This window comes from Raphanus sativus, chromosome 4 (genome assembly GCF_000801105.2).
Source record: "Raphanus sativus cultivar WK10039 chromosome 4, ASM80110v3, whole genome shotgun sequence".
Classification (NCBI taxonomy): domain Eukaryota; kingdom Viridiplantae; phylum Streptophyta; class Magnoliopsida; order Brassicales; family Brassicaceae; genus Raphanus; species Raphanus sativus.
In genome coordinates this window covers 38642906-38660103 of record NC_079514.1, presented here as the reverse complement: position 1 = coordinate 38660103, position 17198 = coordinate 38642906, and the positions used below count along the sequence as shown (strand labels likewise).

Genomic DNA, 17198 nt, shown 5'->3' with positions numbered 1-17198 from the left:
ACGTAATTGGTAAGACATGTATTTATTCAAAGAAAAAAAATATATTAGAAATTAAAGTGACTTCATTTCAGAGCATCTCCAATAGTTGCAAAAGAAAAAGATTTATTAAATAATAATGTTTAAATATAGTATAATTCAATAGTTAGATTTTTGTAATTAAACCAATCCGTGAGTGACAAATGTGAAAGAAATTTCTTATGATATTCTTTTATATCTAAAACTGTATTTTTCCTTATCTTCCCCACTGGAGTACTTTTTATTATTAGAAACCCAATGAAACCCCATTGAACATGTCTAATCATTGTTATCATGCTTTGGTTGGGAATGTTAAGAACTCAATCCAAAATAAGATATATCTAATTAGGACGTAAGGACTGAACAATGGTGGTCATCAGTTTCTGGTGGTCATAGTTCGAACTAAAAGATGGCATAGGTCCGAGTTGGACTCCTAAACAGCTGTGAAATGGCGTCATGCTGATGATTGAGTTCTTCACGTTCTGATATACGGAAGAGTATTACGCGCATCTAAGTTATTTTTCTTTCAAATGTTTAACGTAAGAATATTGACATGTTTGTAGTTTTAGAAGCCATACAAATAATATTCGTTATGTGATTTACTGATTTTTATAGGATACCCTGTATTGGATACCATGAACAAATATTGAGTGTTTTAAAAGGTTTAATGTGATGGTGGCATCTTTCTTCTTCTTTGTTATGGTGGCTTATTATGAATAAGAGCTTTGCAAATTATAATCATTTAACAATCAAACATTGCTCTATAATAAGGATGGGTCGACTACATAAAACTAGACTTCTCTTGCTGTCACAAATTTTGAAAGCCAAATGCTATTCGACACCGACTTCTTGGATTTATCCACACTTCCAGTGTTTCATTTTCTCACTAAATTAAAAACATTTCTTCTGACAATTTCCATATTTTATATAGATGTAACTAAATTAATTGCTTGCAATACAGATCGTTTTCATGGATTCTTGCCGAAAAGAATCTTTGAGCCCATTACAATAATTCCTACAAGGCCATAAAGAAAAGTTTTTGTGAGTTGTTACATACATTATGAATGTCACTTCTCAAATGATATAATATATATATAACCCTATAATCCAACTTAATGGGATAAAATATGCTTTGTTGTGGCTCTCGATTCTCAAAAATCTTCAAAAGAATCAACTGCAAAAATAAACAAATATGCGTATAGTAACAACGATTCGGAGTGAGAAAAAGAAATATCTTTCGAAAAGTCATGCTTAAGCTTCACTTGCATTTTTGAAAACATCTTTCAAAATGTCACCAAAAGAAACGTGAAATAACTATTTCAGGGAAAAAAAAGAAGAAACGTGTAACAATTTTCTTCCCTTGCATGTGACTACTCCTGTGAAATTCACTCACTGCTTCGTAAATACTAATGAACAAAACAGAATCAATTAGGGAAAAAATAGCCAAGGTTGCCTGTCGAGTGCTGTCCATATCTTATAATAGAAAGTAATGTTTTTGTCGAATTATGACAAAATAAATAAAGGAAGAGATGAAAGCATGTGATAATTGCTGGAAAATGATTTAAGATGTCCCCCGTGACAATCAAAGTAACAGAATGTCCCACTAATACCTTAGATTCATTCACGGGAGACCCACGGAAACACACCAAAAACGATGAGGTGGATGAGTTGAGCAAAGCTACTTTGCTTTCGATAGTTATTACCAGAATTAATGTGAATCCAACGGTGTGGCAATAATCATTGGTAGGCGATTTGTAAACGTTACATATCGCATGTAAATCATTATATTAAAACATTAGTTTCGTAAATGCATTTTAATTAACTCAATTTTCGGTTGTGTCTTAGGCTCCTAAAGCAACATTCTTACGAAAATACATTTCAATGGAAACATCTCTCAACAGAGTCGGATGGTAAGGAAATGGAGTTGGGACACTAACACGTTTCAGGTTCGATCTATATGTTGCACGAAACTAAGTTACATTGTTCCTGAACACCTATATGGATATGGCTCATGCTTTATATCCCATTTGAATACCCAAAAATATAAATTTTATCCGTGTGCTGCACCTCTTTTTGAGGATTAGTCTGGACCCTTCCATAGAGTCATGAATACTCTCAGGTTAATAAAAATGCAGAAAAACCTAACAAATGCAATACACTATAAATAATATAATCAAAGAGTTACATTTTCTTAAATACACCAATTAGTATAAATATTTCGGATTCATAATATTTACTATTATTGTTTTTGAAAAGATTAGTCTAATAAATTGTATTAATTGTTACTAATATTAATTCTAAATAGTAGTATTAGTTTTTTTTTAACACAAAATAGTAGTATTAGTATATAATTTAATCTTATGCATAATAAAGTTGAGATATGTAAAATTTCTTATATGGTCTATAAGATAACAACAGTATATAAAGTTATGAACTATTCAATGATATCCTAAAATTATTGTGTTCTTAATTTATAAAAAATATGAATCAACTACAAAGAGGCATTACTGTAAGTTTTTATGGATCCTATTATGTAAGAACCGAATTTCATTATTTACTAATGGTCAACTGATTATTAAAATATTGACTGCCTAACAATTTGTGGAATTCCTAGTGAGTTAATGAACTTTTTGTTAATTTCAAATCCATATATGGCCAAATAGTACCTCTACCCACGAATCTCTTTACACAGCTCACTACTGTAGTTATGTGTAATGTACATACGTGTGTATATATAAACCCAATTCAATCACAAAGCCTCTTCAAAAAAGAAAACCCCATTTTTTTCTCTTTGAAAGATGGGTTTCAAACTCATCTCTCTATTCCTTCTTCTTCCACTTCTCACACTCACAATCTTGTCCAGATTCGACCATGCCCTGGCTTCCGACAAGAAACTACATGAGAGCCATCGTAACAGAACGGTGTTGGCTGGCGCCGGAAGGGTAAAAATAGCGGCGTTGAAAGGGAGGAAGCAAACGAGAGATTGTAACTTGTTCCAAGGGAGATGGGTTTTTGATGCTAATTACCCTTTCTACGATTCTTCAACTTGTCCATTCATCGACGGCGAGTTTGACTGTCTCAAATTTGGTCGACCAGACAGACAGTTCCTCAAGTACTCTTGGCAGCCTGATTCATGCACCATCCCAAGGTATCTAACATCAAATATTATACATGCATTTAGCCTAATGATGATGATAATAATAGTTTATGTAATTGAAGGTTCGATGGGCAAGCGTTTCTGAATAAATGGAGAGGGAAACGAGTTATGTTCGTGGGTGACTCACTGAGTCAAAACATGTGGGAATCATTAGGATGTATGATACATGCATCGGTACCAGACACAAAGACCACTTTTATCAAGCGTACTCCAGTCTCCTCTCTCACTTTCCAGGTCCCTCTCTCTAGCATTATGTTTCCTTATTATAGTTTAAAACTGCATGTGTCTTTGGACAAAAACAAAATCTAATAATTCATCATCACGAGGAGATCTTGTCATTTATTGAATCGAGTTGGTCAGGGACTATATATTATACAATATTTTCAGTAAGAGTAAAAAGTCTTGTCGAATTTTGCTTTTGATTTGTAAATGTAAAAATGTTTTCTGCAATTATGCTTGACATCCAAGGTATTATGAACTTGGCCGTCTGATGGGTCTTCCGTTTTATTTCTTTAATTTTGTAAAAGTTGGGAAATAATTGATATATGCGTCATTTAAAATTAATAATTCTTGGATCAATAACTTAAAGAGGGAAATAAAAAGTATATATCTTACAAACAATGAACTGATTTTCTTTTTCTATATCTGTTTTTGTTTCGCAACGTATAAATGTATGCTTGGAATATCTAGAATTATAAGTTTATAACTAGTTCTTTTTAAACTAAATTATAAACTAGTTGATCTATCTTTTTTAGAAGAATTGGTGTTAGTGATCCATCTTAAAATTTATCTTTTACCTTTCACAAAAAATTGTCTAGTTGTCACTTCTGAAACAATCACGACTTCTTCTAATTAGGTTGACCTTCATCATTGACAAAATATATTAACCAAGAAACCTATGTGATATGAATGTTCAAAAAACATGTGATATGGAAAACAGGAAAAAGATGTAAACATCCAAAATTTTCGTCCACAGTACATTATTTTGATCTTCTTACAAGTGTTGACTTAGGTTTTTGGCAATTTCTCTCTTTTGGCTGTTTTAAAAGAACAGAAAACAAACTAATAAATTGGAAACAAACAAAAAGAAGAGAACCTAGCAGGGAAAGGAAGTACCCAAGTAGGAGATCTGACAGCTAATGACAACCAAAATCATCTAAAGGATATACACATATTAAAAAGCTTGGAATGTATATATGTGTGTGATTTTCTACTAAAATGTTTTTTTTGTCATATTTAATAAATTTTTAGCATATTTTCGTATATAATTATAAAGACTTTATGATCTTCTCAATCACATCACCCAATAAGAAATTTCCCTATCGTTTTTAAACAGGACTATGGAGTTACAATATACCTATATCGAACACCATACCTAGTGGATATCTCCAAAGAAAGTGTAGGGCGTGTGCTTAACCTTGGAACTATCGAAGGTGGTGCTGATGCTTGGAAAGACATGGACATTCTCGTCTTCAATTCCTGGCATTGGTGGCTTCACAAAGGAGTAGAGTTGCAAGGGTTCGTACCATGTATATCGTACACTAATATAAATATATGTATAATTTGGGCTTAAGTCGACATGGTTAGCTAACGAAATCGTCTTCTCATCTTGTTGTTTACTCAGGTGGGATTATATAAGAAATGGGTCTTCATTGATAAGAGACATGGACCGTCTTGATGCTTTCAGTAAAGGGCTCACTACTTGGGCTCAGTGGGTTGATCAAAATGTTAATATCTCACAAACCCGAGTTTTCTTCCAAGGCATTTCTCCTACTCACTACGTGTAAGTTTATAACACATATTATTATACATATTTGTGGTTGTAAATCGGTTAAATATATTTTGGGAAATTTAATAGGGGAAAGGAATGGAACGAGCCAAGTAATAGTTGTAACGGGCAGATGCAACCGTTGAGCGGATCAACATACCCAGGTGGTTCACTTCCTGCAGCAAGCATCGTGTCCCGAGTGTTAAGCTGGATGAAGACACCCGTTTACTTACTTGATATCACAACTCTGTCTCAACTAAGAAAAGATGCTCATCCATCTACATATGGAGCCTATGGAGGAAACGATTGCAGCCACTGGTGCCTACCTGGCTTGCCGGATACTTGGAACCAGCTTCTCTACGCAGCTCTCTCGATGTGAAGAACTTGAATCCATACATACTTGCATGTACATTACACTCTTGTTGGAACTTCAAATTAAAAAAAGAGTTAAAAAAGAAGGACTGGTATTTTACTTGGAGGATTTACAGACAAGATGACGATAAGTTGTAAAGTGTTAATTTGATATTATTTTCTTTTGGAGGGCGTGAAACTATAATATAATCATCTTGTGATTGTTAAGAAAGAAAATGATTTAAAGTAAACAATTTATATCATAGCTATCTTAGTCTCGTTCAAAGTAAACAGATATACTGTTTCCTATTAAATTGAATTGGAGCTTGGTAACAACATGTGGCAGATTCATAAATCCGAGTTATGGAATATATAAAAATGGCTCAAAGCAAATGTAGACTTTTTGGATATTAAGATTTAGGTATGGATCGACCCGGTGTTGGCAGGTTTGGTTGGTCATATTATATTAGATACGATAAGGCAACCATAAGTGTGTGTGAACTCTCATAAATCACTTAAAATTGTTGGATCATTTTCTCAAATCTAAACTTTTGAATAAACACTTTTGTGCGCTCTAGCTGAGTAAACATTATTGTTTTAGAAAATTGAAGTGTCTATGTTTTGGCAGTGTATTTGGATAGTAGATGGACATGCTCATAAAAAGAATTGTAAGAGCGCGTACAAAGTGTAGTGTTCATTTCAATGACACTCCAACACTCATGTTAGAAAATGAAATGAGGACAATAGTCTTTTAGTGGATTGGTAATATATACTCTTTTTTTTCTGTTGTTGTTTGTGTCTAGGGTTTCTCTTGAGTGTGAATGTGATATGATTTGCATGGTTCAAGCGTAGATGCCATGTCTAAGGGTAGATGGAGTTCTTCCTTGTTGAGATATGATGTGAACGTTTATACCCATTGTTGGAGGAGGGTTTCATAATGCACCTATCTGGTTTATGATTCAAAAGAAGTCCAACACAAAGAGGCTCGTCGAAAACCCAAAAATGATGCCGCTCAACCCACATGTTAAGCCACTATATAGATATCTGTCTAGTTAAAGCCCAAGCCATGAGTTTTCATTGGGCTCTATAAGGCCTATTAGTATTGGCCCAGAAAGAGCTTTATTCTGGACTTAGCGAAAGTAAAGTCTACTTGAACCGGTAGAATCAAATTAACCCATAGAAAATAAAACGACGGCGTATCAAGCGTTCCAAAACAGTAACGAGTGATTGAGACTTTTTCGTCCACGTTGGATAGGTCAGCTAGCATACAACGTGCTCGACAAAATTCGTCTGAGAGCTCCTAAAAGTAAAAACCTCTCTACTCCTACCCATGAAACTGAGACGAGTCCTCGGTTCCATATCGAATCTCTCTACAGAAAGGCTCTCCTTTTCTTCTTCCCGTTGCCCATCTCGACACATTTCCACCGCCCGTTCATCTTCTTCACAACGAAACGCCGGAAGCAAGCTCTCGGAATCGTTACCAGGGAACCACATCAAATGGGCGTCGCTAGGTTCAGTCAGAAACTCGAGGTTCGCATCTGGGTTCACACCGTTGCATGCAGCCAAAGCCGTTGGATTCGATCATGGATCTGGAGAGAGCCAAGACTAAATCCCCGGAGGAGCTCACTTCGATCTGGGACGATGTAATTTTTAACACTCTCTGTCCTCTCCAAGTTCCGTTCTTTGATGTGTTTCGTCTTTCGTTTTTTTTTGGTGATGATTTGTTTTTTTTTGTCAGTATCACTTAGGACGAGGTCATATCGGGATGACAATGAAAGGGTTTTGTCCTTTTGTGCAGATTGACAACGATGAAGAAATTAACTCAGGGAATGTCTGAGCACAACAAAGCCATGTCGGCTGTTAAGACGGATGAAGTAGAAGGGCAAGCGTTGTGAGTACATTAACCTCAAAACCGTTAGCCTCAGCAGCAGCAACAGCAATCTGGTTTGTTGTTAATAATTAGCATCCATGGTAGGAGGATTACATGACTATGTTTGTGTACTTCTCTTTGTCAGTAGGAGTTTTGGTATGGTACTTGCTAGAGTTTGGGGACTTGTTGTATCAGAACAAATCGCATGTATGTTTTATTTTTATTTTCCATCAAATCAAAACGACAGTTCAAGTACTGATGACCTTAAATATAAACCTTGAGTACTCTGATGAAAGACCCATCGCATGTCTCCTTCATACAAGATTACTTTCCCGGCAAGTTGTTTGATCTTGATCCAAGTGTAAATCTTTGGTGGTCAAAGCTATTTGAGATATTATTCATGTGATATAGAATCCAGAACATTCTCCAAACTTATTGTCATTTTCTTTTTTGTTTTAAGGTAAAAAAAGATTTGCTGCAATTACTGAAAGATTAGGAAATCCAGGAATTTGTTTAATTGATAAAATCATAAAAGAATTCTATTAGCACGTTCTTCATCCAAATAAAGAAAAAGAGTAAAACTTTAACAATTGGTTAAAACTTAAAACGCTTTATCAGAAGTCATTAGTCTTTAAAAATGTATATTTGTTATGCCTTACCAACCTACATATTACTATTGACATATTATATTTTAGTTCATCTGACTCATCATCGTATGAACAAGTAACCTTAAATATATTTTTATCACGTTCTTTACCATTCACTGCATATATAAAATGGTGCTAGTTGCTATTTCTGTAAGGATTTTTCTATTACAATTTATATTGCATTATCTAGACTCAGATTCCAGATCTCTAGTTGTAAAAAAACATCTCCAACCCAACTATATAATAGAGATTTTTAAAATAGAGATGAAATTTTTGTTCAAATTTGTTCTTTATAACAGAAAAATGAGATTTTTGTTCCAATATGTTCTTCGTAATAAAATGCTATATTTGATTCTATTTATTTTTTCCTCCACATATATAAAGGAAAAATAACATTTCTCTATTTATATAAACAAATATATCGTTTCTTTATTATAGAAAAATATATTTGATCAAAAGACTCATCTCTATTTTTTTTCTTTCGTATTTTAGAAATTTCTATTATACGGATGGTTTGTTTGAAGATGGTCTACGAAATATTAAATTAGAGTCTGAAACTCCACTATACAAAGTCATTAGTCTTTAAAAATTTATATTAATATGACTACCTACCGCAGTAATACTTTTGACATATTAAAGTTTCCACTTGTCTGACTCATCATCTCATAAACAACAAACCTTAAATGATCTAATGTTTTTGAAATGATCTAACAACAAACCTTATTACATATACCGCAGTAATACTTTTGACATATTAAAGTTTCCACTTGTCTGACTCATCATCTCATAAACAACAAACCTTAAATGATCTAATGTTTTTGAAATGATCTAATGTTTTTAAATGATCTAATGTTTTTAAATGATCTAACAACAAACCTTATTACATATTTCGTCTGTTTCTAAATGATCTAATGTTTTTGAAAAACCGTTTACAAAAATACATTTTCGGTAACGACAAATTTTAAACCTCATAATTATTTTTTATTGAATTCTAATTAACTAAAAGTTGTGGGAAATAGTTTTTTCTGTCTGCCTGTTGTAAGAAATAGTTAATCACAAAATAATACATTATGTTCAAAAAATAATAATACATTTATAACTAAAATTTAATACATGTGAAAATTCCAAAATGTTCATCATTTTCAAACGGAGAGAATAGTTGTTAGATTTTGTCAGATATGTGGGGGTTTACCATGCTTGTGTATATATGTAGAGGAAACCATCCGACTAAATTCCACACTAAATCTTCCTCACAGATCTTGAGTTTACTTCCATGGCAGGCCTTACTCTCTTCTTCTCTTTTCTCTCCCTGTGTCTCATCATCTCCGGTGGGAGCTCTCGTGTCCTAAGTCAACTCCCTCTGAACAACTCTATCTTGATCTCTGATGGTGTCCATGACGTCTCAGACTACAAGTTTCTCACTCTCGACCCTCCTAAGACCTTGTCCGGCCCCGAGTGTGAACATGTCTATGGTTTTCTTCCATGTGCAAAATAATGCTGGAGGTTATGCCTTCCAAGTACTCATCTTTGGGTGTCTCTTGATCGTTGGAGACTATATCTTGTCCATAGGACGGTCGCAACTCTTTTTAATCTTTAATGTTGGATTCTATGGCGGAATCGTTTTCCCTCTTCAACGTTATGTGATTCACAGTATTGGAGTCGCTTCATTTTATTGATCACACTAATAATCTCTTCTTCTTCAACTGTGGTCTACTTTGTTTACTCGGTATGAGTCCCTTTAAAAACTAGATGTCAATTCTTTTGGTTGCCCTTTGTTGTCTAACCTATGAATTTCTTTTTGTGAAAACTCGCAGTATCGGAAAACCCAACAGAAGAGCTTAGACCACGCGAGGTTTGAGATCATGTCAGAAGTTCATAAGCTAGTAAAGAGGTTTTCACCCAAACACTTTATAGAAAATGGAGAGATAAGCAAAGAGAGCATAGAAAGGTTCTTTTTAACTTCTTTCTCTCTTTTTATACTTTTCAAGCAGTGGCGTTTTCATTTCATCTTTCTCACATCATAAATCATTGCTTATTTTGTGTAGTTTGTTTGCGATAACTGATACGAACAATGATGGGAAGATACAAATATCTGAGCTAAAAGAGTTAACCGTAGAGTTTTGGAACTTTGGGAGAATGAAATGCGAAATAGATGAGCTTGCTAAAGATTTTCTTATAGAATTCGATAAAAACAAAGACGGTCAATTAGACCAGACGGAATTTAAGGAAGCGGTCAAGAGTATGCTCAAAGAACACAAATTCAAATTCGACAGCCTAGAGGATGAAAAAGAGGATCACCATGTAAGCATTTATCATTTCAAGAAAAGATTATTGCAACTATAAGTTCATTAAACGGATAAACTTTATTTTCTTTTGAAACAGAAATCACAATTAAATACTTAACATAAATATCATTTTTTGATATTTCTCTAGTTTCAAAAAGGCATTCATTATGAAATCAAATCATGATGTGTTGCAGGAGAAGAAGGGAGTTCTAAAGATGGAAGAACCGCCGCAAACGATTGTTGATAAACTTCTCTCTCTGGAAACGTTAGGAGCTGCAACTGAAGTCATCATAGGGATCTTAATTGTCCTCTTTCTTGCAAAGCCATTTATGATGAACATCGAGCTCTTATCTGTCTCAGCTGGAGTTCCCTCTTTTTACGTCGTCTTCGTGATGATCCCTTTGGCTAGAAACTTAAAGAACACTCTATCAACACGCTTCTGTCATCCGAAAGACAAGAAAAAAATATCATCACATACCTTCTATGAGGTTAGTTTTAACTATCACATTTCATTACTTGAAATAACACGCTACATTGTATGATATAGACGTAGTTTAAGGGAATTTTTATTGATTTACACAGATATACAAAGATATTACAATGAACAACCTCATGGGGTTGTCAATCATATTGGCGGTTGTGTATACGAGAGGCTTGGCATGGAATTGCTCGGTAGAAGCTCTTATTCTTGTGATTGTTGGCCTCGCAATTGGCTTACCGGCTTATCTGAAATCGACTTACCCGTTTTGGATCTGTGTATTTGCCTTTGCTATGTATATCTTCTCCCTTGTCCTTATCTATCTCCGTTATCAATTTCTTGACAAGAACTAAGTTTACACCTTTAGGTGAGACTTAAGTTACAACCTCCCAAAGAGTATTTCTTCGGTATTTTATAGCTGGTTCAGTTTGCTTGTACTGTATGTTTGTGAGCTTGTCTATGAAGTAATGCAAGTGTTGATCATAGAAGTGAATTAAACTGCAGAAGAAGTATAAACTAGGATAAATATCAATCTGTTATTATTTCAAAAAAAAGATATTGGTCTGTCAAATTTGAGAATATTTGGATATCTAACTTATATTTTATAAAATGTAAGTTAGATATCCAAATAGTTTTAAATTTGACAGATCAATTTTTTTTGAATAGTAACAGATTGATATTTATCTCAGTTCATTTTTAAATATAAAAATTTTATACTATTTTTATATAATTATTTTAGATAATATATTGCTGCCATTTTAAAAATAAATAATACATAATATATTCTAAATATAACAATTAACATATGTTAACAATTCTATTTTTTGCAAGAATTATTACATAATTTACGAATTTTAATCATTTTAAAAGGTGAATGATATTTTAGTCATTTAAACGGTGAATTTTATTTTATTTATTTATTTAATGAAGTATTTTTTTCAAAATATACTGGTTTACCAATTTAATATAATTTTAATATGTAATTCATTTATTATATCTATTTTAATATAATATAACCTATACTTATAAATTTATAAAATTAGCATATAATTTTATTATTTTGTTTAAAATTAACTTTTAATTAAAATTAATTTATAATAATATTATACAACTAATTAAGAAAATAACCAGTGCATTAATTAAAAATAATTAAAGAATTTTAAATGATTTTGTTAGATTTTGTTGTTATTATTAAAAATAAAATTTAAATTTACAGTTAAACTAGATTTGTTATTAATATCATTATAATTATTTAGAAATGTTATACATGAAATAAACTAATGTAAATAATCAAAAAAAAATGTAACTGATAAATATATGTACCTAATATGCCTATTTTGTAGTAGATAAAAATGATACTTCTATTTTAATCGAGAAATATTAATAAGATTAAGTAGTGTATAGATAATTAGATACCAAGTACAAAATAAGATTTGAAGTAATAGTGCGTAGATGTTTTAAGAGTCGTTATCAAATCATGTATAGTTTACCAAATCATGTATAGTTGACAGAACGTGGGCTCCAATATTTTGGCACTATTCCTGTGAAAACTAAAACTGAATTACGGTTATATGTAAAAAATAGTATTGATTTTCATAAAGAAGATTAGGAACAACTAGCATATTAAAAATGGGTCCAATGCAAAGTTGTAATATGCCAAGTAATAGTAAGAGTAAAGTGATGATTCTATTTTAGAAATATTGATTTTTTAGCGCGTTCTTCCAGTTAGTTGGCGGAGCCAGAAGAATCTTTTACATTGATCAGTTTTACTTTATGTTGGTTAATCAGTTATTTTGCAATAATTTTTCTCGGCTTTTTATATGAATAATGCAAGTAAACATTTTTTTTATCATAAAAACACATGGGTCATATGATCTCCTATAACTCCGCCACTGCCGGTTCTTCGTACCATTCACTACAAATGAAAAGTAAATTTAATAATTGAAACGTTTTATCAAAAGTCAATAGTCTTTAAAAATATATTTTTAACTAAAAGTCGATAGTTGACAAAAATAAACTAAAAGTCGATAAATATCTATATTAACATGGTGGACAATTTAGAATCTACATTAAATACATTAAATTAATTTGTAATTATATGTATGATTGTTGGTACTGGTTGTAGGTCGAATTTATATATTTGATGTATGTTCACATATGAAATTAAAAATAATTATCGATATATAATAAGACATTATACTATATAAGACTAATATTAAGAAAGTATGTTTGCTAAATATGTATGGTAGCTGCATATAAGTGTAATCATATGGAACAAAAAATTATATAATTTATTTTTAAAATAAAGATATCATATCTGGTAAATTAAAATAAATTCACTTCAAAAATATATATCGACTTTAAAATAGTTATTACACCGTTTGTTTCTGGTAGACAGACTTTCGTGTAACTGAAAAAAATGAAAGTTAACTTACAAACATGTTACAGATTTAAGCACTAATTTTAAATTTAACTTTTCATATGTTAGATTTTTATAATAAAGAAATGATAAAATCAATTATATTGGAGTGATAATATGTCTAAGAATTATTTAGTTCTTACGCAATTATAACTAATTCTTCTATTTCAATCCAAATTCATTCCTTGAGTATATATTCATCAAGACGAATCAGTTTGTTGTTTCACTCTTTTTTATATCCCGGATCTTCTCATATATATCTTTAAAATTGTAGAAGATTAACTCATAGGGGTACATATTAATGTTAATAAGGTATAATTTATAAATCTTATTGAATATTTTAAATATCATATCAGTGACGTAGAATTGTATTAGCTGAACTAATACATTCTAATTCTAAATAAATAACTAAGAAAATTAAGACAATATAATGAAACAAAATACCACATGTGATATAAAAGTACAATAGCAAATTTACAGAATATGCCGATTTTGTTAAGGTTATAAGTATTACTATGAAATTATAGTAAAAAGAATAAGCATAAAGTATATGGAAGAAGGAAGTTAGTACTTATGATAAATTAAACCAATATATATATATAGACAGAGTTTAGAACTTCGATTTAAAAAATAATATTTTTTTGGAAAAAAGAAAGAATAATATTTATTGTGTGTAAGTTGATATATTATCGAAAGGTTATATTTTATAGTCCAAACTATTGCTATTGAAATATTTCGAAATAAATATAAAATTATAAGAAGACTGTTGAATTATTTATGTTCCCAAAAAAATGTTTTACCGCTTAAACCTTATAAATAATATAAAGATATTGTCTCCATCAATTAGAAATAATATAAGAAACTGAACTATATTTAGAACAACAAATTGAAGTATAGCAATAGATATAAAATAAATAAACTTTGCAAATAAGAAAGAATTTATTAAATTAAACATAGTAATAATTTTTACTTTTTTATATAATTTTTACATTTGTGGCAAAGCTTTATGTCTCCTAAAGATTTTCCTTGCGTTAAATTTTAATATACATACAATTTGTAGTATTAAATTTATATTTTAATGACATGTATAGACTATAGTTTAAATGTATTATATTATATTCTATGATATCAAGTACTTATATATGTATGTATATGTATATGACATGACTGCGACTAAATCATGTTAAATCACTCATTTATACAAATTTTATATTATAAAATTTAATATGGTAATATAAAACTTGTATAAATGAGTGATTTAACATGATTTAGTCAGTAATGTCATATATAAGTACTTGATATCATTTAATATAATATAAGACATTTAAACTATATTAGTACTTGTATAAATTATTAGTATGTTTAGTTTAATAAATTATCTGGATATCAAGATCCGAATTTGTATTTTTAAATATATTAGATTTTTAATTTTATTAGTAATTATATTTGATATATTATTATTTATACATAAAATTATTTTTGTAATATTATATTTTTAATTTTAGTATTCTATAAATTTGTATATATATTTATAAATCTTGTATAATTATTTAATTTATATACTATTTTAAAAGTTTTAGTATTTTAACTTTTAGTTATTTTTATGAAACCGTATCCAAACATCTATGGATAGTGATATCTAAACGAATATTCGAAATCAAGATTCAGATATTAAATCTGCGGATCCGACGTATTCGGATCCGGATAGTATAAATTTCCTGGATATACATATCTGTCTTACCCCAATCAATATACAGTCATATTTTTGGCTAATAGAATTAATAAAAATCAACCGATTGTTGATCATTATTTTCTAAAGTCATAGTACAAATACATCTTTCTAGTAAAGTTTAACAGAAGTTATTGCAAATTATTTGGAAGATATTAAGATCATGCGAGATAGTTTTTTCAGTTCAGAGATTATTCATGTATCACGAGTGCAGAATTTGACGGTGGACAGTCTAGCACGAAATGTTAGGAATCAATAATTTTTCGTCGTTCACATGGATGCGAAGCTTCCGATTTGGTTTACAGAGTCCCTTTGATCTGTTTTCTGTTGATGCAAAAAAAAAGTTTAACCAAAGTAATGGCTGAAAATAGCACATATCTGTCAAAATCATGTCATAGTTGAATTTTAAATAAAACCAATCTAGTTCATTTTTTCTTATTAAACCGAAAGACAAAATAATCTTTCGTAACATGCACATAATTTGTAAAACTGTTGGATCAATCTGAACTTACACTCATTATAAAAATAAATCAATAAGGGTCCAAATTTTTTATTTTCTTTAAAAATTTCTTTAAAATAGTTTTAAGAAGAAAAATAACTATACATGTATTCTAATTTTTTATTTGTATGTTTTATATCCAAATTTAATAAATATACATGTATTCTAATTTTTTATTTTATATGTTCTTATATCTAAATTTAAAAAGTTTCTATACAATACAGATTTTTAAAAAAAATTATGGTTAAATTATTATTTTTTATTATCAAAGGGCCTAAAATATTTTTTTTGCCTAAAGACCCCTATAAACTATGAGCCAGCACTGAGTGTGTCACATCATTTTAAATATCCCAAGTAATCTTTTCACGATGAAGAGTGTTAATTGCAGTGCACTTTTTTCTTCAACCATGTTACACATTTTATGAATTACTTTTGTACGATGAACATTTAAAGGAAAGTCTTTTAAAAAAAACATTTAAAGGAAAGTAATGATTGTTATATATAAATATACCCATTATATATTTGTATCTCAAATTTAGTTTTCTCAAATATTATGGCTGTGATTGCGAATCAAAGTGCATGATAGGGGTGGGCGTTCGGGTACCCGTTCGGGTTCGGATCGGGTATTTCGGATTTTCGGGTATTTCGGTATAGGAGTATAATATCCGTTCGGGTATTTCTGAACTTCGGATCGGGTTCGGATATTTTTAGTTCGGGTTCGGTTATTTCAGATCGGGTTCGGATATTTAGATTTTAAAAGAAATAAAAATAAAATTTTCTTTTTTTAAGTTTTTTATATTTAAAAATATAGATTTTGCTTAACTGATTTTCTTTCTTTTTATAGATTGAATGATTAATAGATTTGGAGATAACATTTCCAAAATAAAAATATCAATTTGGCTATTGTTTTTAAACTTTGGATGTAACTTTAGTTAATACATGAAATAAAAAGTTTAACATGCATTTTAAATGAATATCAAATTATTTTCTCCATAATTATATATATATACTATATGATTTTAAAGTATGTCTAACATCAATATAAATATTTTAAATAAAATGAGAGATGTAAAATAGAAATATAAGGTTTAGTATACACATGTTCGGTTATTTTCGGATATCCATTCGGGTTCGGGTATTACCCGTTCGGGTTCAGATATCCAATCTCTCCTAACTTAATACCCGTTCGGGTATTTTACTACTTCGGTTCGGATTTCGGTTCGGGTTTTTCGGGTCGGGTTCGGGTGCCACTTCGGATATCGGATAAAGTGCCCACCCCTAGTGCATGACCTAATCGCTATGACACAAGAGCATCTTCAACCTTATTTTATATTTTACTACAAAATATAGTGAAAAATAGATTAATAAACAAACAAGAAAACAATTAGTCTATATTTTTTTTTTTGAAAAAGAAAAATAAAAAGGGGTACAACACGAGGACTTTCCGGGAGATCACCCATCCTATTACTACTCTCGCCCAAACACGTTTAACTGCGGAATTCTGATGGGATCCGGTGCATTAGTCTATATATGAAGTAATAATTTCTTTTATTTTTCATTACTCCATTTTCCACTCCATTGAGTGTGGTTAGAGATATTCTAGCTGAATCTACATAAGTGTTCAGCCATTCACATATATCTGTTTCATTTATATAAAAAAAATTAATACAACACCAGTTCATCTATTCTTTTAATTTACGACAACGTAAAAGAAGTTTATAATAAAACACCACATGGGCAGAATAGCTCGGCTACCGGCGGTTCTTTATACCATTCACTAGAAATAAAGGGTAGAAAGTTAATTGGTAAAAACTCTTTATCAAAGGCAATAGTCTTTAAAAAATCTATATAGTGACAAAAAGTCCTTATAAAATCTATATATTAACTGGTTGGACATCTAAAACCTATATTAACAAGTTGGACATTTTAAAATATATATTAACTAGTTGGACATTTAAAAATCTATATTAAAATGAATTA

The 17198-nt window shown here is 30.6% G+C and overlaps 1 protein-coding gene, 1 long non-coding RNA gene and 2 pseudogenes across 3 annotated transcripts; 3 read left to right on the top strand and 1 right to left on the bottom strand.

The window, feature by feature from the left end:
• The first annotated feature begins 2752 nt into the window (after positions 1 to 2752).
• Positions 2753 to 5474, top strand: LOC108849885 (protein trichome birefringence-like 37). The gene is made up of 5 exons (XM_057008577.1): positions 2753 to 3163; positions 3235 to 3406; positions 4509 to 4690; positions 4797 to 4955; positions 5031 to 5474. Exons 1-5 carry the CDS (start codon positions 2814 to 2816, stop codon positions 5317 to 5319), a joined length of 1152 nt encoding a protein of 383 aa, XP_056864557.1. The 5' UTR covers positions 2753 to 2813; the 3' UTR covers positions 5320 to 5474.
• A 914-nt stretch (positions 5475 to 6388) lies between these two features.
• On the top strand, positions 6389 to 7459 carry LOC130510581 (uncharacterized). 2 transcript variants are annotated; one of them, XR_008944268.1, is made up of 2 exons: positions 6389 to 6934; positions 7090 to 7459. It is a non-coding gene; the product is annotated as an uncharacterized LOC130510581 (long non-coding RNA). The 2 variants fall into 2 exon arrangements; XR_008944267.1 differs by having other exon boundaries at positions 7030 to 7459.
• A 1622-nt stretch (positions 7460 to 9081) lies between these two features.
• On the top strand, positions 9082 to 10924 carry LOC108830825 (sodium/calcium exchanger NCL-like; annotated as a pseudogene).
• Positions 10925 to 16641: 5717 nt separating this feature from the next.
• LOC130512270 (5S ribosomal RNA) lies at positions 16642 to 16759 on the bottom strand (annotated as a pseudogene).
• Between the last annotated feature and the right edge of the window lie 439 nt (positions 16760 to 17198).

What these genes read in the sequence shown, in the direction of transcription:
- LOC108849885 (XM_057008577.1), top strand. Translation starts at nt 2,814, where the DNA reads ATGGGTTTCAAACTCATCTCTCTATTCCTTCTTCTTCCACTTCTCACA. An exon ending in AAAGGAGTAGAGTTGCAAGG is followed by an intron (nt 4,691 to 4,796) that starts GTTCGTACCATG and finishes TTGTTTACTCAG; the next exon opens with GTGGGATTATATAAGAAATG. An exon ending in ATTTCTCCTACTCACTACGT is followed by an intron (nt 4,956 to 5,030) that starts GTAAGTTTATAA and finishes GAAATTTAATAG; the next exon opens with GGGAAAGGAATGGAACGAGC.